At 51.2% G+C, this 21693-nt stretch overlaps 1 protein-coding gene across 1 annotated transcript; it reads left to right on the top strand.

The window, feature by feature from the left end:
- The first annotated feature begins 903 nt into the window (after nucleotides 1-903).
- On the top strand, nucleotides 904-21642 carry Habp2 (hyaluronan binding protein 2). Its single transcript, XM_027930389.2, has 12 exons — nucleotides 904-931; nucleotides 6792-6902; nucleotides 9538-9645; nucleotides 10800-10916; nucleotides 11659-11778; nucleotides 12610-12781; nucleotides 14852-14949; nucleotides 15887-16142; nucleotides 17189-17331; nucleotides 17979-18113; nucleotides 19464-19609; nucleotides 21147-21642. The coding sequence occupies exons 1-12, from the start codon at nucleotides 904-906 to the stop codon at nucleotides 21309-21311; spliced, it is 1599 nt and encodes a 532-aa protein (XP_027786190.2). The 3' UTR covers nucleotides 21312-21642.
- The last annotated feature ends 51 nt before the right edge of the window (nucleotides 21643-21693 follow it).

The following is a 21693-nucleotide window of genomic DNA, read 5'->3' as shown; positions in this document are numbered from 1 at the left end:
GAACTGTTTATATCACTCATCAGCAAAACCTTCTGAGGAATGCCACGGGCCAGGCACATGCTAGACATTGAGTGATGCGCCCGTGACAAGATGAAGATCTCCATAGAATCTAATCTCAGAGGCAGAGGACAGGCAAAAGTGAACAAGTATAAAACGAGGCTGTAATGAGGACCATGGTGGGGATAAACAGGTGTAGTAACAGAAAAACAAAAATAGAGTGAGGGATGTCCTACTGATTGAAATGGTGCTTGGGGAAGGCCTTCTTAAGAGGATGGCATTTAAATTGAGACCTGATAGACTGTGGGGAAGGAGGTCCAGGTAGTGAAGACAGCCAGTCCAAAGGCCCTGAGGTGGAAGGAACTTGGCTTGTGCCATTTAGAAGCTGGGTGTGGCTGGTGCTTAGTAAAGGGCAGGGGGAGGAAGGAGTATGGGAAGAGGTTGGAGGTCCAGGTGGGTGCTCGTAATTTATTCCAAGAACAACGGAAATGTCTGGTGAGTTTTAAGCATTTGCCCACCCCCAATCCCCAAAGGCTGTCACTCGGACATGAGCCTAAATTCAGACCTCGTCACAGCTATGTGACCTGAGTCTGCCTTTCTTCCTCAAAGGCCTCCCATGGGGTTGTTAGAACATAAGGGGCAACCAGGCAGATAATCACTTCAACTGGCCGGAACGTCAGGACCTGGGCTCTGTGGGCCCACAGGTGTGTGCAGGCAACACGAGTCTCTGCTGAGGAGGAAAAGGGGCATCTACAAGTAGACCCCACCCCACTCAGAAGGCGCCCAGTGCTCCTGTGTCCTGGATCTGGTCCTCTCTGGCTTCCGGAAGCCCAGGGAGTGCCCCGCTGCCTGGCCTGGCCTGGTCCAACGTGCTGTGTCTGTTGCTTTGTTTTTCAGTTCTCCTTGATGCCTTTCCTCGATGACCTGGACCCAGGTGAGTGTGCTGACCACCCTGTGGCTTCCCACCCTCCTACTGATTCCGAGCTGGAGGAAGGGCAGGTATTACAGGGCTCTCAGGTCCAGCTGGTTCAGAGGGGTCACAGACCCCTTAGGGAATTTTTCCAGGAACATTCCCCTCACTCAGTGCTTTGCACAACTTCAAGTTGCCCTGGGACACCTCGGATGGCCAGTCTGAGAAGCTCAGGGGGAAAGCTCCCTCATCTTACAGAGAAAGAGACCGAGACCCAGAGAGGGAGGCAACTTTCTCCTTGTCCCACAGCCCGTTGGTGGCTGAAGTGACATACAAAGGCTAAGCCAGGGTGTGCCTGAGCGATGGCCGGCTTCAGGAAGGTGGACCCACTCGACCCCTCTGGTGGGGAGCCAGGACCCCATTTCCTCTACCCGGTCCCCACAGCCATACTAACCTCCTCCCATCATCCTCCTGTGGTCGCTGGCTCTGGGTGCCTGTCTCCCTTGGTTCTAAGAGTCCTGAGGAGGAACCTTGGATCATGGCTGCCTCTGTCCAGAGGCTGACACTCCCATGATAGGGACTGGCACCCCCTGAGGACGGGAACCAGACACAGAGGCCATGGTCATGTCTGAACTTTGGATCAAGGGCTGATTTGGAGCAAGGTGAACAGTAGCCAGGTCAGAAGCAGCTCAGTGGTGACACTCTCCAGCAGCCAAGCCCAGACAGACGTACGGGCAGACAGACATAAGGAGCCCAGAGCATGAGGCTCCAGGACCCCATGGGCTCAGGGAACGCAGTGGAAATACTCATGGAGCCTGGGTTTTGAGAGATTTTGCATCTTTCCCCAAAGCTAAGGAGAGTACTTGGTAATGTGGAATCCAGATCCTCTGGAGGTCACATTCCAAGGGCTGTCCTTGTGATGGCCATCCATCGCCCACACGCACAGCCAGCGAGAGGCCGAGGGGCTGGAAAGGCTGCCTCTGCCTCAGGCACCATTAAAGGCCTGGGTGTCAAAGAGACAGAGATGCAGAGGTTGTGGAGAGACATAGGAGGAGACGAGAGAAGACTCAAGAGACCTCACTGTCTTTGAGTGTCTGAAAAGCAGCCCCACCCCTGGTCTAGGAGGCAACTTTGTGGAAATTCCGGAGTTTCTCTACCACAAGACACTTTACTGCCATCTGCTAGAACATTGTCAAAGATGTCTACAGTGAGTTTAGACATCCTGGAATGGTGCAGAGAACAACTTGAACAACCCTACCTCACAGAGATGATGGAGAAGGAGTGGATTCATTCTTTGGGCCATAAGTTTCAGAGCTGCTGTTCAGTAGATTGGAAGCTGTAGGGTCAGGTTTGATCTGCAGTCGGGAAGAACTTCCAAACCAGCAGAATTCTCCAAAAATCTGAATGGGCCCTCAGAACCTTAGGAGTTAATAGGTTCCCCATCCCTGGAGGTGTTTAAGCAGAGGATTGAGCACCCCGTGAAATTGGGCTCTACAAGAATTCTGCTAATGGCTTGTGGGAATTTGTTGAGAGAATGAATGGGCCCTGGGGCAGGCTGCTCCTAAGACCCACCTCGAGGTGCTCCAAGAGCCTCTGGCTGAGGGGCAGGGGGATACTTCGTGCAAAGAGCAGGCTAGGTGTTAAGCCATGCCTGTCAGGTGTGTGATTGAATGGCATGGGGTTGTGCTTTGATGGACTTTGTCATCTCCTGCAGGCTCCAGACAGCAGTGTGGGGAGGGGACACTTTGTTCATACCCACAGGCAAGCCGCTTCTTTGGTTAGTCTTGCTAGAGACAGTGCACAGCGAGGGCCTGGCTGGAGCAGAAGGTGTCCAGTCCCAGTGGGCAGTGAAGGAGGTGGTCATCAAACAGCACAGACTCTGCCCATCTCCCCAAAGCAGGTGACACAGCAGCCAGCAGGCCTGCGGAAATGCCTCTTCAAAGCTGGCTGGGCTCTGCCCTGCAACACAGGCCAAACCCATCCATCAGCTGTCCTTCCGCCTGCCAGCGAGGCCCTGTGCTGCGCTTGCCCCGTCAGCCAGAGTGGAAGCGTCAAATGCAGTCCGACAGGGCTGGGCCCGGGGGAGGCCCTCGGAGGAGCTGTCCATGCCGCCGTGATGGATGACGCCAACAGGGACGACATTCCGGGGATTTTTATTCTGTTCCGCACATCTGGCAAGCTCTTTAACCAGAGCAGCTGCGAAGCCCCCATTGCAGGACCTCTGTGCTTGTTCTGAGAGATGCTAAACGTGGACACAGTAATCTTGGTGGAAGGACCTGGAGCACGTGCTAAAGATATCCCAGTGCATGTTGCTTCCTGAAAGCTAAAACCCATGGAGTTTCTGAAACATAAACCCAAACGAGGCTCGTAAAGAGGCAAACACGACTTGGAGTTAGGTAGATCTGGGCTAGGACGCCAGGTCCTTCTGCTTTGGTTTTTCCTTATCTGTGGAACAGAATAGTGTCACATATGCCTTGGGGATGCTTCAGGTTAAGTAAGATAGTGCACAACCACAGGACTTAGCCTAGTGTCGACCCCTAGGAAGGATTCAGTATGCAATAACCTGTCATTAGGACTCTCTGGTTAACTGAGCATGACCTCACCATTCCTCCTGGTAGTTCCTAGAAACAGACTCTGATACGTAGACAAATCCACAAATTTTTCTTTTTATACCTATAAACACTTCTGTCAGTTGCCCCTTTCTTCGCCAAGCCTCTCCTCTTTCTTGCAGCCCAAATTCTCATGTAATTGGAAATTGAACCCAAATTTGTCTGCTACAATCTATCAATGGACTGAGAATCCACCTCCGGCAGCGATCCTCTCTACCCAAGAAAGCATTTGGACAAGTTCTGAGATTCCCGTCAGGAATTTTCTTCACTAATTACTTATGACCCACATCTCACATAGTTTTTCTCTTGAACTCACCATTGGTCTGCCTCAAGCAGGGGCCATCTTTGGGGGCAGAGCCGTGTGCTGGCCAATCAGAAGGCAGGAGGCTCAGAGGCCAAGGGGGAGGTGGGGCTGCCCAACACAACTGCACACAGGGCTCTGCTGGGCACCGTGAAGTCGAACGTGGCCCTTGCTCTTAAGAAACCAACTCTCTAGTTGGAGGAAACAAATCAGATGGACTAAGTGAATCCCAGAGTGAGGTACCATCATCCCAAACCTAAATTCTGCAGCCAACTGGGCCAGTAAGGGATGTTCCTATACCTAAAATATCTAGAATTGTTATTCCACTAGCAACCCGACATCAATCAATCCTGATGTCTGTTGTTATTAAGTAACACAATACCCCAAACTCAGTGGCTTCAACCATTACCTATGTATTTAGATATTTGTTCTTGGGGTTAGCGTTTAGATAGGGCTTAGCTGGGTAGTTCAGGTCTGGACCCAGCTGGGTGATGTGGGCTGGGCTCAGGCTGGTAGATGGCTGGGGCTCTTGTTCCACTGGCTTCCTGGGTCAGTACCACCCTTTGATCTCCTTGAGACTGGCTTTCTCCTCCAGCCTACCCCGCCCGGAGCTTTCTCTGAGGACAAGGCCACATCCCACTCTTATTTGTATAACTGGGTAACTCTCCATGGTCCCCCGTGCCTTTCAGCCCCTGGCATAATCCTTGTCTGATTGTAGATGCACAACACGAGTTTCCTGTATAGATAGTGCTAACACGAGAGGATAAACAAAATAGGCATAGAGTTTGGAGGTGGAGGAAGCCTCCTGCGTGATGCTCCCACAAGACCTTCAAAGCACACTGTGGCTCCCCCACACGTGAAGGACCTCCATGCCTTCCTCACACAACCCTCTATGGGGGGTGGCTTCTGCTCTGGTGATAGGGCCACCGAGTCTCTCTCTGATGGTTCTTTCCCTTTAACCAAGGACCCAGGACCCTGGCAAACAGGAGGCACTGTTGGTGTTGCTCAGCGGGACTGTGATTCAGAATCCCTGAGAGATGAGCAGCCCTTGCAAACAGAGCTGGGTTCAAGTCCAAATCCTCCCACAGACACTTCACCCATCCCCCATCCCCTGGAAACCCCACACCGTCCCCTCTATGTAAGAATCTCCCAAAGGATTTCCAGAGATCCTTGGGGGAGGGATCCCTGGTAGTCCAGTCAAGGTTGGCCAGTCAGACCCCTAACCCATGGGAGCCATGGGAGAAACCGTAGGAGCAACCTGAAGGCTCTTCTCTGTAAACACCTGTTGGAAAAACAAAAACAAATTCTCCAAAGAATAAAGAAATAAATAAATGATGTCATCCCTGCATTGTCTCTTCCAAATGTCCGTTTGAAATCCTTCGCGTCCAACTCAGAAGAACCTTTCCTTTGTGCCGCTTCTTGGTCTTTCTCGGTAGCACTGGGATGGAAGGAGACTTCATTTGCTCCAGGGAGACAATGGCCTTGTCTTCAACCTGGATCCTCATCCCGGGAAAGGTGGCCTCCTCTGGGACCATTTTCAGAGTGGGGAAAAGCAGCTCAGGAGAAATAATGAGCAAGCAAAGGGGAGTCTGGACTTGACACTGAGATATGATGGGGAACTTTGCCAAGGAGCCGGAGTTGGCGTATTCAAAAAAGAAATGAAAAGACGGTTCCCTTTTAATGGGAAAGATAAAGTGGCCATTGTGCAAAAGTGGATTTTTCAAAAGCCAGAGACATAAAGACTCTAACGCAATGAGAGAGGGGATGGAGAGATGAGGTGGCTGATTATCAGGCGTGGGTGGAGTGCCATCCTCCACGCTCCACGCCGTCCACGGGCTCCTGGCTCTGCCTGGTCCCTTTCAAGTCGCCTGTCTGCATGGGCTCAGCTCATTATCATACGCATCTCTGGACAGCTTCCCTGACTCGGCACACCCACCAGCTGGAAAGCACAAAACTAACCCAACTTCTTCCCATTCCAAAATCTTCCCCGCCAGCCGCAGAGCGTCTTCCAAGGCCCCGGACAACAAAGGGCTTTTTGTCAAAGTCTGGTCTAGCGTGAGATTTACACCAGAGGCCAACTCCACGCACAGCCTTCCCGTTTGTTAGGCAAGAGCCACGACCTTATCAAGCTTGTGCCTGGCGAGTCCTAGTTGGCAGGCGGGGTCTTGAGAGGGAATGCTTGGAGACCCTCTCCCACGGCCACGTGTGAGTGTAGCCAAGGCCGTGGATGATGCCAGTCAAAGCAGTGGGGCCCTGAGGTTGAGATCACTGCTGAGATTCAGTGGTTACATGGACATAAGTTGCATCAGCTAAAAACCCTGCCATGTATTAGTATGTGACCTTGAGCAAGTGACTCAACCTCTCTCAGCTTCAATTTTCTTAACTTGAAGTCAAGCAAATGATACACCTGCTAGACGTGAGTGAGAATGAAATGAGATGGTGCGTAGTAAGGGCTCAGTAAACACCAGCTGTTTCAATGGCTCTGTAGACTCGGCTTGGGAGAAGCCTGATGCTGGGACCCAAAGGAAAGTGACTTCATGAGACTAAGGTGACGAATAAAGTCTCACGAAGAAATGCTCTCACAGAGCCACCCAACCAGGCGCTCCAAAGCTGCAGAATCTGACCTGGTCCACCCCCCACGGAACCAAGGAGGCCTGCTGGGCCCCAGTCCTGCTGCTCTCAGAGGGGAAATCGAGGCACAGAGAGGACAGTTAGTGCACAGCCAAGGCTTGACCTCCCTCACTCTCAATCAGTGCCCTTGGCCCTGCCAAATAACGACACAGCCTTGCGGGGTTGTAACACCCCTAAGTGAAAAGCCACAAAGCCTGATCCTGGCTACCCACCCCCATCAGTATGCAGAGCTGGAAAGACACGTGCTTCCTCCTTGAGGATTTTGAACTCTTTCAGGAAAAAGTGTTCAACTAAATAAGATGCTGATGCTGAGGTTTCTTCTGTGCCGTTCCCGTCCCTGCAGATTGGACTCCCGACTACTACGACTACAGCTCCGAGCATCAGAACCCGGAGGAGAACACCACCTCGTGGTCGACCTACGCCGAGAATCCCGACTGGTACTATGCAGACGACGGTAGGTACCAGATCTGAGTCAGGGCCCTCCGGGAAGGAGGCCACAAGCCCAAGAGGAATTTACCTGAGACCCAGTGTAAGGGCTTCTCTTCCCTCCTCTCTGATGAGCACCATAAATAGGTATTAAAAAATTCATTTAGACTGGATCTTTTTATTTCTTTTAAGTTTTTTTTAAATTTATTTATTCCAATTTGTTATATATGACAGCAGAATGCATTTCAATTTATAGTACACATATACAGCATAATTTTTCATGTCTCTGGTTGTACACAAAGTAGAGTCACACCTTTCGTCTTCATACATGTACCTAGGGTACCGATGTCCATCTCATTCCACCCTCTTTCCTACCCCCATGCCCCTCCATTCCCCTCCTTCCCCTTTGCCCTATCTAAAATTCCTCCATTCCTCCCATGCTCCCCCCTACCCCCATTATGGATCAGCATCGACATGTCAGAGAAAACATTTAGCCTTTGGTTTTGGGGGACTGGCTGACTTCACTTAGCATGATATCCTCCAGTCCCACTTACCTGCAAATGCCATGATTTTATTCTCTTTTAATGCTGAGTAATATTCCATTGTGCATATATACCACAGTTCCTTTATCCATTCCTCTACTGAAGGTCATCTAGGTAGGATTCACAATTTAGCTATTGTGAATTGGGCTGCTATAAACATTGATGTGGCTGTGTCCCTGTAGTATGCTATTTTTAAGTCCTTTGGGTATAACCAAGGAGTGGGATAGCTGGGTCAAATGGTGGTTCCATTCCAAGTTTCCCAAGGAATCTCCATACTGCTTTCCATATTGGTTGCTCCAATTTGCAGTCCCACCAGCAATGTATGAGTGTGCCTTTTCCCCCACATCCTCACCAACACTCATTTGTATTCTTAATAGCTGCCATTCTGACTGGAGTGAGATGAAATCTTAGAGTAGTTTTGATTTGCATTTCTCTAATTTCTAGAGATGAACATTTTTTTCATATATTTGTTGATTGTTTGCATATTATCTTCTGAGAAGCGTCTGTTCAGTTCCTTAGCCCATTTATTGACTGGGTTGTTTTAGGCTCTGACTTCCTTAACAAGACTCCTATAGTGCAAAAAAATAAAAATCAATAATCCATAAATGGGATGGATGCAAACTGAAAAGCTTCTTCTCAGCAAAAGAAACAATCACTGTGGTGAAGAGAGAGCCTACAGTATGAGAGCCAACTTTTATCCCACGCACATCAGATAGAGCACTAATCTCCAGGATATATAAAGAACTCAAAAAACTTAACACCAAAAAAAATAATAATAATAACCCAATCAATAAATGGACTGTATCTTTTCCAATTAGAATCATACACAATGAGGCCTGGGGCGGGGAGGGTCTTGGAAACCATCTCCCCAACTCTTGAAGGGCAGATGGAGTCAGTGAGGCCAGGGGAAGAACCGGTTTGGTCAAGGTCTGGTGGCAAGCTAATGCCTTACACTCAGGGCTCCTGACTCGGGGACTAGTAGTCATGTTCAAAGTCCATTCTGAAGCTTTGATCTCAGGCTGGATCCGAGTTATGCAGAAGGATCTACGTTATCCTGGAGCCCTGAGTGTGGGATCCACAGCTTGGCTTTGAGCCTCTCTTTTGAGTCCATGTTTGCTGTGTTTTTCTTTGTCCTTCGCTCTTCGGAAGGTTTAGGTATGTTTGTGTGTCTGTGTGTGTGTGTCTGTGTGTGTGTGTGTGCTCACACATGTGTGCCTCCACCACACTTGTCTTGCGGCTTCTTAACCAGAGCAATTGGGGGCAGAAAGGAAAATAAGAAGCTGGGTCCAGGCAAAGCCACGTGACTGAGGCAGGAGAAGGCACGGAAATCAGGGAGCAAGTGGAATAAAAGCTGTGTTAACTGAGCAAAGTGGCCTGGAAGGCAGGGCCAAGATACAGGGCATCAGGGGAACTTCAGAAGGGACCATCAAAACAAGAGCCAGGCCCAGGGATCCGAGTTCCTGAACCAAAGAACAATGTGCGTGAACAGAAGGATAAAGAATTCCCCAAGGGGGAGGTCCATTCAGACAGCCATGAAAAGCCAAAGGCACAGATGAAATATGACAAAATCTAACTGAACAAGTAGTTGAAGAAAGATGAAGGCCACTGGGTCATTTCCTCCTTGCCGTCAATCCTTCTGTCACCCTCCGCCTTTGGTCTTCTCTCCTGATGTTCAGAAGCCTTGCGTTTCATGAGGGGTGGGTTTTCTTCCCCCACTCCTGACCTCCACCCCTGGGCACTGGGAGTAGGGAGGTCTCGGGCTTGTGAAATGCCTCCAGCATCAGAGACAGACCCCGCAGCACTCCCAGCGAGATGGGAGGAGAAGGACACTCGCGGGGGAGACGGGGAGTTTCGCAATGAGAAAGGCCCGGTCCACAGTGGGCCGAGGGGCTCCAGTATCCATCGCTCTGTCTCCCCTCTTACGAGCCTGAATCCCTGTCTCTGGTCGCGTGGCTGCAGTTTTCCTCGCTCTTTAAGGACGACGCACACTTTCCTCCTTTGCCCCATCCCTGGCTCTGTTCTCACTCTCTCGTTTGGGGCCGGAGACTGAAGTCGGATGAAAAGTGGGGGTTTCCTATTGGCTGACCCTCACTGACCTTGACTTCTGCCCATGTGTCTTAGATCCGTGCCAGTCCAACCCCTGTGAACATGGCGGGGACTGTGTCACCAGCGGGGACACCTTCACCTGCAGCTGCCCGGCCCCCTTTTCTGGGAACAGATGTCAGAAAGGTAAGTGCAGATTCACTCTTCCTTGGAATGGAAGGAGAAGCCGTTCCTCCTCCAGCCCTAGCTGGAGGGCCAAGTGACCCCACGGGAGGGACTGTGGCTGCACCTGTGGCATCACGCACGATAGATTCCTCACAGGCAGCATCTCTCTGCATTCTCCTCTCACACGGTGAGATGGGACTAGCATGTCCACTCTACAGATGAGAATACCGAGGCCAAGAGGGAATGAGGGCTGGGATCTACCCAAGGTGCCTTCCAAACTCAGGACTCAGCTTTCGGAACATTTGGACTAATCACACCAGAGAAATACTGTCCCCAAATGAGACAGCAGGAAGACCCTCAGGGCGCATCAGGTGCAACCCAGGTAGAGAAAGGAAGCCCAGAGTGCAGAGACTTGCTCCAGCTCCCACAGCGAGTTAGGAGGGAGCAGAAATGAGAGCCCTGGTACCTGGCTCCCAGCCCCAGGCTCTTTCATCTTTGCCATCCGCAAGGTGCTGGCCTTCTGTAAGCTCTTGAGGGCGTAACATGGAGACAGATCCATGGGATACCCATCAGGACTAGGACTCCTATGGGTGTTGCACCCCTAGAGAGAACCTGGACTCTGTCCAGTCTAGCACTGCAAAGAATCCTACTGGGATGTGGGGAGGTAGCAAGGGTCTGGAGCATATAGAGGACCTTGGAGCCCACTTCTTTCCTTTGTGTCTTTCCCATTTATTTCTTCCATTTTCAAACCTTATGTTCCTCCAATAAGTGTTTCAGGGTGGTCGAGGATGCTGGACATGGACATTGCATTTGAGTTCATCCCTCGACTTCTCAGAAGAAAGACAAAACTGTAAAATGAAATATGAAATCGGTTATAAGATGCAGAGACTAAAATACCAGCTGTTTGTTCAAGGTGTAAAATGTATCAAGGTTTTTACTAAAAAGAGGAAAAAACAAAGACTCTGAGCAGTGAAAGGAACATAGGAAGCAATCACCCTTGACCCAGGGATGAGAGAGCAGCCATCGGTGCAGCAGGGCATTTCAGAACCATGGACAAGGCCACAGACAGCTCTTCCGCCCACCCCACCCAATGCTCCATGCAGGTATCCCTCTAAACAAAAGGTGCCCAGACAATGTCTTGTGTTTCCCCCTGTTTCTCTGTCCATCTCCTACAGCACAAAACAAATGCAAGAACAATCCATGTGGCCGGGGCGAATGTCTCATCATGCACAGCCCCCCCTACTACCGCTGCGCCTGTAAATACCCTTACACGGGTCCAGACTGCTCCAGAGGTAGGTGGTGGAACCCCCTTTTCTGCTTGTGCCTGAACCACTGCATCTCATTGTGTGCAAGTCCAGACGTAAAGTAACTGACGTTTAAGTGGCATCCATGATGGCCTTCTGAACTAGAATTTTAAGACTAATCCTCCCTGGAGAGCCCAATGGGAATTGACTGATCTGTGTCCCTTCCCATCCAGAAAGAATCAAAACCCACTCCCTCTGGGGAGTTGGCATTAAAGGATTCCTAAGATGGGCCATGCTGGGGGATTAGTCTACCTTGAATCACTGCTGAGTCAGGTGCTGTTCCAGGAGATTTGCAATCTCGTTCACATTCTCCCAAAACTTTGCAAGGAAGAGTTTTATAGATGAAGAAACTGAAATCAGACAGGTTAATTAACTTGCTCATGGCCACACAGCTATGCAAGGCAAGAGCCAAGTTTCAGCCTAGCCCAGACTCGTCCCCAGTTTCTGCTCCGCCTATGCCGGCCTCTTCTCTTTGCTGGGTGACCCATCTACATACATGTGCTCTTTTTGCATGGCCTCCACCTGTGTTGCTTCTTCCACATCTGCTTATGTTCCTAGAGCTCATGTGTGCATTTACTAGAATGTCCATGGGTCTGCCTCTCCCCTTTGGTGATCCATCTGTTGTAAAAGGTGACAGCAGAAAAGTGCCACCAATATCCCCTGGTCGTCTCATAGGGAGGCTGCAACTCCTCCTGAGGAGCCCTCCTGGCCCCGCTTCCTGTGTTCACAGCGGCTCCTGTGTGCAGGCCCAATCCCTGCCAGAACGGCGGCACCTGCTCGCGGCATAAGCGGAGATCCAGGTTTAGCTGCGCTTGCCCGGAGCAGTTCAGTGGGAGATTCTGCGAAATAGGTATGGGTCTCAGCCACCGCTTCCCCGGAAACTCAGGGCCACCAGGGAGGCCTCTGGAATCCTCTTCTGCTTGGGTTTTGTTGCCAGAACACAGTTCAATTGAGTTTCCCAAACCCTACTCCTGCCTCGTCCTCCCAACCCAAGGCTGTGTCTGGCTCCCGGTAAAGATGGTATAATCTGGGACATATTGCAAGCAGATGGATCACACCTGGGCATACCTGGGCTTCAATTCACCCTCTACATGTCCCTTTCTAGGCCCCAAGTTGAGAATTTAACTTCTCACCCACCTCCCAACAAGTATTTTTCATGTTTTGAAGTTGGGTTCAGTGTGGAACTTTCTAGAACCTTGTGATGAACTCTCCGAGTGATAACTGAAAGGAAAGTGACCACAACACTCGGAGCGACCAAGAGATCATTTTGCAGAAATGCAACAGAGGAGAAAAGAGAGAAAGAGAAGAGAGAGAGAGAGCGCGCAAAAGCAAGAGCAAGAGAGAGCAAGAGAGCAAGAGAGAGAGGGGCCCAGCAGGAGGGAGTTTTTATAGCCCAAATCTAACGGGGCCTCTGGTCTGCAAGCTGCCTTGTTGGCACAAAGGGGGGTTGAGTGTTCAGCCTTGAGTGGGGGTTGAATGTTCAGCTTTGACGCAAACAGGTGATAAAGGACCAGACAGAAGGAGGTTTGAGTGCGTGGGCCATCCTGCAGCTAACATTTGTTCAGCCTGCCCTGCAGATAACATAGTTCAGCCTGTTCTGCACCTAACAATAACGACTCAGGCCCCTTGAAGCAGCACACCCATCGCCCCCTGTCCTCACAGCCCTGTCGCCCTCTCCGAGGTCCTGACGACTGCTACGTTGGTGACGGCTACTCCTACCGCGGGAGTGTGAGCAGGACAGTCAACCAGCACCCCTGCCTCTACTGGAACTCCCACCTCCTGCTGCAGGAGAATTACAACATGTTCATGGAGGAGGCAGAGGCCCACGGGATTGGGGAGCACAACTTCTGTAGGTAAAGAGCACCACGGTCTCTGGGCCCAGTCTTGGTTGCCTGATTTGGAAACAGATCCTGAGACAGACTGGACGTCTTCTAGGGAGGTTTCCCACTCAGCAAAGTGCTGGGCACCTCCCTGTCCCTCTTGGGGCTGCTCCCTTCCTGAAGCTGTCTTCGTGGGGCCTCCTGGCTGGCTGTTCTCAGAGGATCTTGCCTGGGATTCAGAGGTTCGGGCTGAAGAATTCCCTTTCTGGTCCCTGGGATTTCCGTACCCCGAGCTCTGCTAACCCGCCAGAGGGTGTTGAGAGCCACAGCCGAAGGGGCCCCAGCAAACTTCCAGCTGCCAGCAAACTTCCAGCTGCCAGCAAACTTCTAGCTGCCAACTGATTGGCTCCTCTGCGGTGATGCTCATTGGGCTGTTTCCCCGCCCTTTCAGACCGCGGAGCTGTTCATTGGGGGACTTTTTTTGGCTCCGCCCACGCGACCCAGCCAATCGGCCTCAAGAGCAGGAGGAGTGTGGGAGGTTGAGAGGCTTGGGGGAAGCCGGTGGTGGCAGTTGGGCTCTGAGGGTTTTTCCTGAGGAGCTGTGTGGTTTGGTTGTGTGTGTTCTAAAAATAAAGTTCGTTTCTTTTGACAAGTGGCTCCTGAATTGTGCCCAGCCAGACTGCAGCATTTGGTGGCCCTTACGGGGGTGTTGAGGGCCTCCCAGCATATGGAGGTGGCGCTGTTGGTTGGACACTTACGCCCTCTGGTGATAGAAAGGTGTTAGTAGCAGTCTCCTGTTGTAACTTTCCCCCTGATGGCTTTTTCTGCTCTAAACTTCCTTCCTCTGACTAGCTCGAAAGACCTTCTCTTTTACTTGAATCTTTTCCTCTTTCTGACTAACTTGAGAGACCTTCTCTTTTACTTGAATCAATATGTCTTCTCCTTCCTCTACTTTTGTCTGAACTGAAGGCTTTGGACTAAGCAAACAAGATACCAACGCCCACAATGTCAATGTGCCAACTGGCAGAGTTCCTGGGCTTTTCTTTTCTATTCTTTTTAAATCTTCACCATGATGGTTCCATTGTGATATATTCAACAACTCCTCCTTAAAAAGCCATGGGCTACATTTTTGTATTGTATCAACGTGTGCCCTGACTGTTCTTGATTTTACTGGGATGCCTCCTTCCTCTAACAATTTACTTAACACTCTTTTGGTTTGTTTTTTACTAATTTCTGATCCCATATTTCTACTATAATACAACCCAACAAGATGACACCAAACAAAACCGAGACAGAATGAAATAAAAATGGAACCACACAAAATCATTATATCAGCCTTTCTATCCTCCTGAAATGTCCATCCGTCCTTTCTCCCTATCTGTTGCTCAGACGCAAATAGTTTTTCCTCAGATGTGAGCGGTTTTTCTTCCGTCTCACTCATCTCCAGGGACAGGCAACTTAAAACAAAAGTGAAGCAAAACAAAAGAAGAATCTTAAAATGGCTACCCATCCTCTCGCCCTGCCCTCAGGGGCGAGCAGTTTACCTTATCACTTACCCTCAGTCATTCCCCATGCAGCCTACCAAATGCGGCAGTCTGGCTGGGCACAATTCAGGAGCCACTTGTCAAAAGAAATGAACTTTATTTTTAGAACACACACACCACACCACACAGCTCCTCAGGAAAAACCTTCAGAGCCCAACTGCCACCACCGGCTTCCCACAAGCCTCCCCACCTCCCCCACTCCTCCTGCTCTTGAGGCCGATTGGCTGGGTCACGTGGGCGGAGCCAAAAAAAGTCCCCCAATGAGCAGCTCCGTGGTCTGAAAGGGCGGGGAAACAGCCCAATGAGCATCACCGCAGAGGAGCCAATCAGTTGGCAGCTAGAAGTTTGCTGGGGCCGCTGTGAGCCAATCATCAGCTGGCAGCTGGAAGTTTGCTGGCAGCTGGAAGTTTGCTGAGGCCCCTTCGGCTGTGGCTCTCAACAAGAGGGTTCAAATGGAGAGTTGTCCCAGGGGAAGCGCAGAGCTGATCCCAAGGGCTTTGGAGGAGGTTGAGGTCTTCAAGCCTTGACTCTGAGTTACTTTTTTAAATTTTTACCTTAGAAACCCAGATGGAGACAAAAAGCCGTGGTGTTTCATTAAGGTCAACAGTGAGAAGGTGAAGTGGGAGTATTGCGACGTTCCGGCTTGCTCAGCCTCAGGTAAGCAGGGCTGTCCCAAGGCCCATAGGGTGGGAGGAGACGGTCCTGGCACCCGGTTCCAGCCAACCCTGTTCCCCCTCCACACCTCTTTGCCAACCCCCCCTTCCACCTACCCACCCTCAGCAACCCTTTGATTCTTCACAATCTGGACACTCTCCCACCCAGGCCAGGTGTCCAACCTCCAGCCTGTGATTCTGGACTCTGGGTTGGTACACTCAGCGGCTAGGTTTTGATCACTTGCCATGTTCCAGGTGCCAGGCCAGGCCTGGGGTCTATGATAGTGATTAGTTTCTGCTGGCCCCCCGCCTCTGAGGAAGCACGTGGTCTGAATTCCAGCTCCAGGGCTCCTGCCAGCCTCCCCAGGCCCATCAAAAACTGCACCACATCCAGAACATGTGCTCTCCTACCCTGACCAGCAGGGGTTCCTCCTGACCACAGTCACACCTGTGCCTGGCTCTCAGGGTCACCTCTGGTAGAACACTTCATCCCATATCTGCTCTTGGCCATTTCCAACCATTCTTTGAGAACCAACTCAAGTGCACCCTCCTCCAAGAAGTCCTCCGTGATCTCCTGAATGGCGCGCTCTCTCCTTCCCTATGCACCCTCAGGACCATTCATGCAGCATTTACCACTGTCCCTCTGCGTCCCAGTTGTCTGTGCAAACATCTTATCTCCCTATTCTACATCATCTGGACATTGCCCCTCTGCACTGAACAAGGCTCCAAAATACAGTGTGTGTTCATTAGCAAAGAGCTCAGCGATGGGTTTATATATCTGCACACACTTCCGTGTGTGTGTGTGTGTAGATCCCAGGAGCAACTCACTTTGAAATGGGAAGGAAAGCGATGTGTTCGATGCTATTTCTATGGTAGACTTGTGTTATGTGAATCGAGATGCAGAGGCTGAGTCGAGTGATTTGTTTTCTTGCGTCCTGCAGACATTGCCAACCTAGAGGGGGGCCCCGCAGAGCCCCCAGCCAAGCTGCCCGGGTTTGCCTCCTGTGGGAGGACCGAGATAGCGGACAGGAAGGTCAAGCGGATCTACGGCGGCTTCAAGAGCACTGCGGGCAAGCACCCGTGGCAGGTGTCCCTGCAGACCACCCTGCCACTGACCACCTCCATGCCCCAAGGCCACTACTGTGGGGGTGCGCTGATCCACCCCTGCTGGGTGCTCACCGCTGCCCACTGCACTGAGTAGGTGTCTCTGGGAGCAAGGACCAGGTGACTTGTTGGCAGGGGGGTCTCCCTTTCCCACTGGAGTGGCAGCTTGGCGGGATTAGGGACAAATGCTTCAGAGGCAAAGAGTGGCTCTTAGGACTAGAGAGAAAACAGCCACCGCGTGGTCGGTGCCGGCCATGGGCGTCGCATGCATCGTACTCTATTTGATCCTCAAAACCATCTATAGGAAGACAAGTCAAGGGAGGCTGGGGATTCCTCTCTGTTTTATTAATTGTGGTGTCCTCGGTGCCTACAGCAGGGTTTGTACACAGAGAGCGCTTGGTGAATACCTGGAGGTGAAGGGTATTTTTTTTTTTATTCCTCTTTTCAAAATGGAGTCATGTGGAAAGAAAGTGGGTAGATGGGGAGTGAACTGGCATCTATCTCCTGAGCTGTGCAGTCCTGCCCTGGACAGAGAAAGATAACCCACTCCATTGTCCGATGCCAGTATCAATGAGCCTCCAGGGTCAGGTGTCCTTGGCCAGGTCTCCTGTGTGCTTCCAGAAGGAAGTGACTTCTGGGAGCTCAAGAGCTGCCCCCTCCTCCAAAGGCCCCAAGTTCATGGTCAGGGCTGGTCCCACAAATCCCAGTTTTGGGGGGGACCTTGAGGGCTTCCGGTCTATGCTGTCATTAAATGGTTTATTATGGGATTCTGGGAGGTGCCTCCCAAGAGAGGCCAGACAAGTGACCATTAGTACCTACCAATGAATGTCAGCAGATGTGTTCACAACCCCGATGGCTGTCCTGCAGCCACGCCCAGGGAGAAGGGGAAGTCTCCCGGAAAGATGGATAAAAATGACAACATGGGTTTGGAGTTTGCGTCCATTAATAAAGAAATCCCCTCACGGTGTCACATATTTGGAACCCACGGTAGGGTCCTGTGCGGACGACAGGTGAGGATGCTGAGGCTGTTGGTCGGGAGTCTGCTGAAGGTCACCCAGCACCCCAGAGCAGAGCTGGGGTGTGGCTTCCAGGTCCCATGGCCCGGGACAATCTCCCCATCATCTAATTTTCCCTTCCAGCATAAAAGTCAGACATCTAAAAGTCGTGCTAGGGGACCAGGACCTGAAGACAACAGAGTTCCACGAGCAGACCTTCAGGGTGGAGAAGATGTTCAAGTACAGCCACTATAATGAGAGAGATGAGATTCCCCACAACGACATTGGCAAGTCTCCTCTGTTGCCAATCTCCTGGGGTCTCGTCCTGGGTGGGTTTCTCCACTGATGGAGAGCTGAGGTTTGGTCCTTGATCATTTTGGTCCCCTGTGGGTCCTATAAAGTAGAGAAATTATTTCAGAGCTTTTTAGATCTTAAGAGTATGTGTTTGTGATCTTAATAAATGGGCGACAGGTCTTAAGTTGAGTGGAAGAGATACAAGGGCATTGTGTTGTGGAAAGCACTCAACCTTGAACCCCAGGTCCCCTGCTTACTGGGTGCTGGTCCCCTCCCTGAACCTCAGTTTCCTCTTCTATAAAATGTGGGCACTGTTGTACAACTCTTAACTTCCTACGCTTAGTGACACGATGAACCAGTGGCCGTACCTGGCACCTGGTAGGTGTTCATGAGCAGACACAGCCTGCTTTTTAAAGTGGGTTAGAAGTGGTTTCAAACTCAATTATGATCCTTGATATTATTCTCAGTGTGTGTTGCTACTCCTAGGTGTAAACTTAAAAGGTGAAATGACTGAGGAAGAATTTTTTCAGGCCCAGGGTGTGGGAGGGCTTTGTCATGACCACCTTTCACACCAAGCTGAAGCTGATGCTTCTCAGGCAGAGATGACGTGGCCTGAGCTTCCTCCTCTGTCTCCACCCAGCTCTGCTCAAGTTAAAGCCCGTCGATGGTCATTGTGCTGTGGAATCCAAATACGTGAAGACTGTCTGTTTGCCTGACGATCCTTTTCCCTCTGGGACCGAGTGCCACATCTCTGGCTGGGGTGTGACAGAAACGGGTGAGTCTGGCACGCATTCTCCTGAGACTCAGGAGAGCCACATCAACCAGAGAGAAAAGGGCCAGCCTCACGTGTCCTTCTGAACTTGAAACAATTGGTTTAAGGTGCATTATCAAAAGGAAGAATCGACCTTGTCATCCCAGATCTAGCTAAATCTCACCATCAGCAAGGAACCTTCCCTGACTTTCCCTGATCTCTGTGTCCATCCCTGGTCCTGCCCCTAGATGCCTGGCTTCTCTCTCGCCTTGATCCTGAACCTGGATGACCTCTCTCCTTCCCTTGGCAGAGCAGAAAGGACTGTGGTGTCAGACGGGCTTGTGGTGGATTCTTGTCTTTGTTGCTTGAATAACTCAGTTTTATTTATTTATTTATTTTTATGCTTTAATTTTTATTTATTTCAAAATATTTAAAAAATTTTTTTTTTTTTGGTACATCTTCTTTGGCCCATAGAACATTGGGGTTTTTAAAATTTTTTATACATGACAGTAGAATCTATTTTAACTAATTACAACTCGGTTTTAATCTCCCAATAATCACACTTATCTCCAAGGCCTGGAATCTGCTCATAGCCAGATTAGATCCTCAGATACAAAGAAATTCAAAGGGGGAAGTTCAAGTTGTCCCCCAGACACTCTCTCCCAATCTCATTCTTAACAATGGAAAGCAAGAATCATTTTAAATCGGTTTGTATTCATGAAGAAAGTGAAATGTAATATGCAGATTTGTAGAAGGCTTTTGGGAAAGGAGATTTCTGACCAAATGGACTTAGGGTCAGCCAGAAAACTTTTTGTGTCCATTTTCATTGCAATCCACCTAAGCCTGTCCTCCTCTCCTGTGCTCAATGTGATCGGGTGGGTATAATGATGTCTTAGGGATCTTATGGGGCCTTTCTTTGTCTTGAATAGTCCTCTAAGACTGCATGTTCAAAATCAATGACATGTTTTAGCTGATTTCACTACTTTAGGGGATCTCTGGGAAGCAGGTAATTTAATGCACGGGGATACATCTGTGCCTTCATCCTTGCATCCTGAATACACTACATGCCAGCCCTTCCGTTAGAGATAGGAAATTTAAGAGTGGTACCACACCGTCCCTGCTCTCCCAGACCTCGCGGTGCCGTTGGAGAGACGGGAGGGCACCAGCGATGCCCCTTGGCTGCTGTCAGGCAGCTCGGCTCTGCACAGGTGGGGAGGCTGAAGGGAAGGGAGGTCGGGGCCTCTCCACCATCTCCTGGAATCCTCCTTCTCTCCTGAGCCGAGGGCTGATGGCCTTCTCCTTACTCCTGTGGGCTTCTGGTGTGGTGGGTGCCCCCAGGTCCCCGAGGTAGTGACTCTTGTCCCTGTCCCCCAGGAGAAGGGTCCCGACAGCTGCTGGATGCCAAGGTCAAGCTAATCTCCAACACTGTGTGCAACTCCCACCGTCTCTACGACCGCACCATCGACGACAGTATGATCTGTGCAGGGAACCTTCAGAAACCCGGGCAGGACACCTGCCAGGTCAGAGACTCCAGTGGCACTCAGGGGACAGGCCGGCAGGAATCACGCTGGGCACAGAGGCCCCCTAGAGCTCTGTGAGGGGAGCCAGGGTCAGAGGGCCACCTGCCACAAAGTGGAGGCCCAGGCAGAGGACCTGTCTCCCCTGGTGCATCTGAATCTACATCCAGCCAGATGAGTGGGCGTAATGGCCACAGCAGGCCTGCAGGGTCTAATGTAACTCTCACAGCCTTCTGGTGCAGGGGTGTCATCCTCACCACCTCATGGCTGCTTAGAGAAGTTACCTTGGCCGAGAGACAGAGACAGAGACAGAGAGACAGAGGTGGGGGTAATTGATTTAGTCCTGAAAAGTAAGCGGTTCCAGGGCCACAATTAACCTAGGGCCTGATGACATTCTTCCTGCTCCAGACTTTTGGGAGTCCCAAGCTGCTAGGTCTGTGGGGACAGCTGGAGAGGAAAGGGTGCTGAAGAGACCTCAGGTTCCCAAGTCAAAGCCCCCTCCCGGCAGCCCCTCTCCCTGCAAGTCCCATATCACACATGACGTCCTCCCCAGATTCCCAGGAACACCTCAATTTAGGGTTCTCTGTCCATAGTCCTTAGAAGCCACCCCACTGTCCTGGAAAACCCAGCATGGCCACATTCAAATCCTGTCTCTTAGAGCATCCCTACAAAGGAACCCAGCAATGACTTGCCAGCCTCGAGCCCACTGGGGACGGGAAACTGAGGTTTCTTTCTCCAGAGTTTGTGGCTCTCCTGCTACCCTGTGCCTTTACCAGGAAGCCATGATTTCCACCTGCTCAGGGCAGGGGCAAAGGCAGGTGGGTGCAATATTCACTGAGCCTTTGGAAGGTGAGTAAGAAAGGCAGTTGCTCAGTTCTCTAGACAATGCGAGGGCTTTGGAAACCAAAGTCATGGGTTTCAAACCTGGTTTAGTCTCATGTCATGTGACCCTTATCAGTCACCAAAGTAATTCTCCAATCTCAGATGCCTGAAGGGACTAATGTGTCCCTCAGATGGTAAGGTGGCAGCTCCGGTTAAGAGAGAGCAGTCACTGCTTAAACCCTGTTAGTGGCAGAGCCTAAGCAGGAGTGACTGGGAGGAGCCCGCGTCCCACCCCCCACCCCCCACCCCCGTCTCCTCCCCACCCTCCCCCTCACCACTTCCTCCAGGCCCATTCTATGTACTTTACAAAGAATCCTCACAAGAGCCCTTGGGAGGGGTGTCTGTTGCCATCCACAGATTAGAATTGAGAAACTGAGGCCCCGTTTATCAAATGGTTCGGAACCCAGAGGACCCAACCCCACAGCCCAGGTTGAACCGTGGGCTAGGCCATGCTGCCTCGGAGTCCCTGCCCTCCCCCAGTTGTAGGTCTGTCCAAACAGGGCTCATCCCCTTGGTCACTGCCAGAGGAAGTAGAAAGCCCCTGAGAACTGGCAGTGATCACATCCAGAGGACCAGGAGCAGGAGGTGGGAGAGAGGTGGGGGCGTCTCTGATGTCTTCTGGCCCAGGAGACTGAACTCCGCCTGCTCTCCCCCTCAGGGTGACTCTGGAGGCCCTCTGACCTGTGAGAAGGATGGCACCTACTACGTCTACGGGATCGTGAGCTGGGGACTAGAATGTGGGAAGAAACCAGGCGTCTACACCCAAGTCACCAAGTTCCTGAATTGGATCAAAACCACCATCCACAGTGAGACAGGCTTCTAAGATGCTGTCCTCAGGACCCCAGAACCCCTCTGCACCAAGGGGCCCTCCTGGGCAGTCAAGGACATTGCTGGAGCCTCCAGGAGGCCACAGCCAGAGTGTCCAGGCTCTAAGCAGAGATAACTGCTATCCAGGCTGGACCTGGTGGGACCAGTACCATCTCACGAGGCTCCCAGGAATGATGGCATCAACGTCAAACAACTGTGCCCTCTAGAAAATCAGCATTCACAGAGTCTGCCTTCACCGGGGACATCTGCAAATGCGAGACTGCAGGATGCCCAGCTCCAGGGGCAGTCACCTGGACTCTCCTCATTCCAAACACTGAGGCACTCAACACAACCAGCCACCCTCCTGGGGCGGGGGGGGTGGGGGGGTGGGTGGGAGA

The sequence above is a fragment of the Marmota flaviventris genome, chromosome 4 (genome assembly GCF_047511675.1).
Source record: "Marmota flaviventris isolate mMarFla1 chromosome 4, mMarFla1.hap1, whole genome shotgun sequence".
In the NCBI taxonomy this organism is placed as follows: domain Eukaryota; kingdom Metazoa; phylum Chordata; class Mammalia; order Rodentia; family Sciuridae; genus Marmota; species Marmota flaviventris.
The sequence above is the reverse complement of the archived record's forward strand: the minus strand, read 5'-3'. Positions and strand labels throughout refer to the sequence as shown.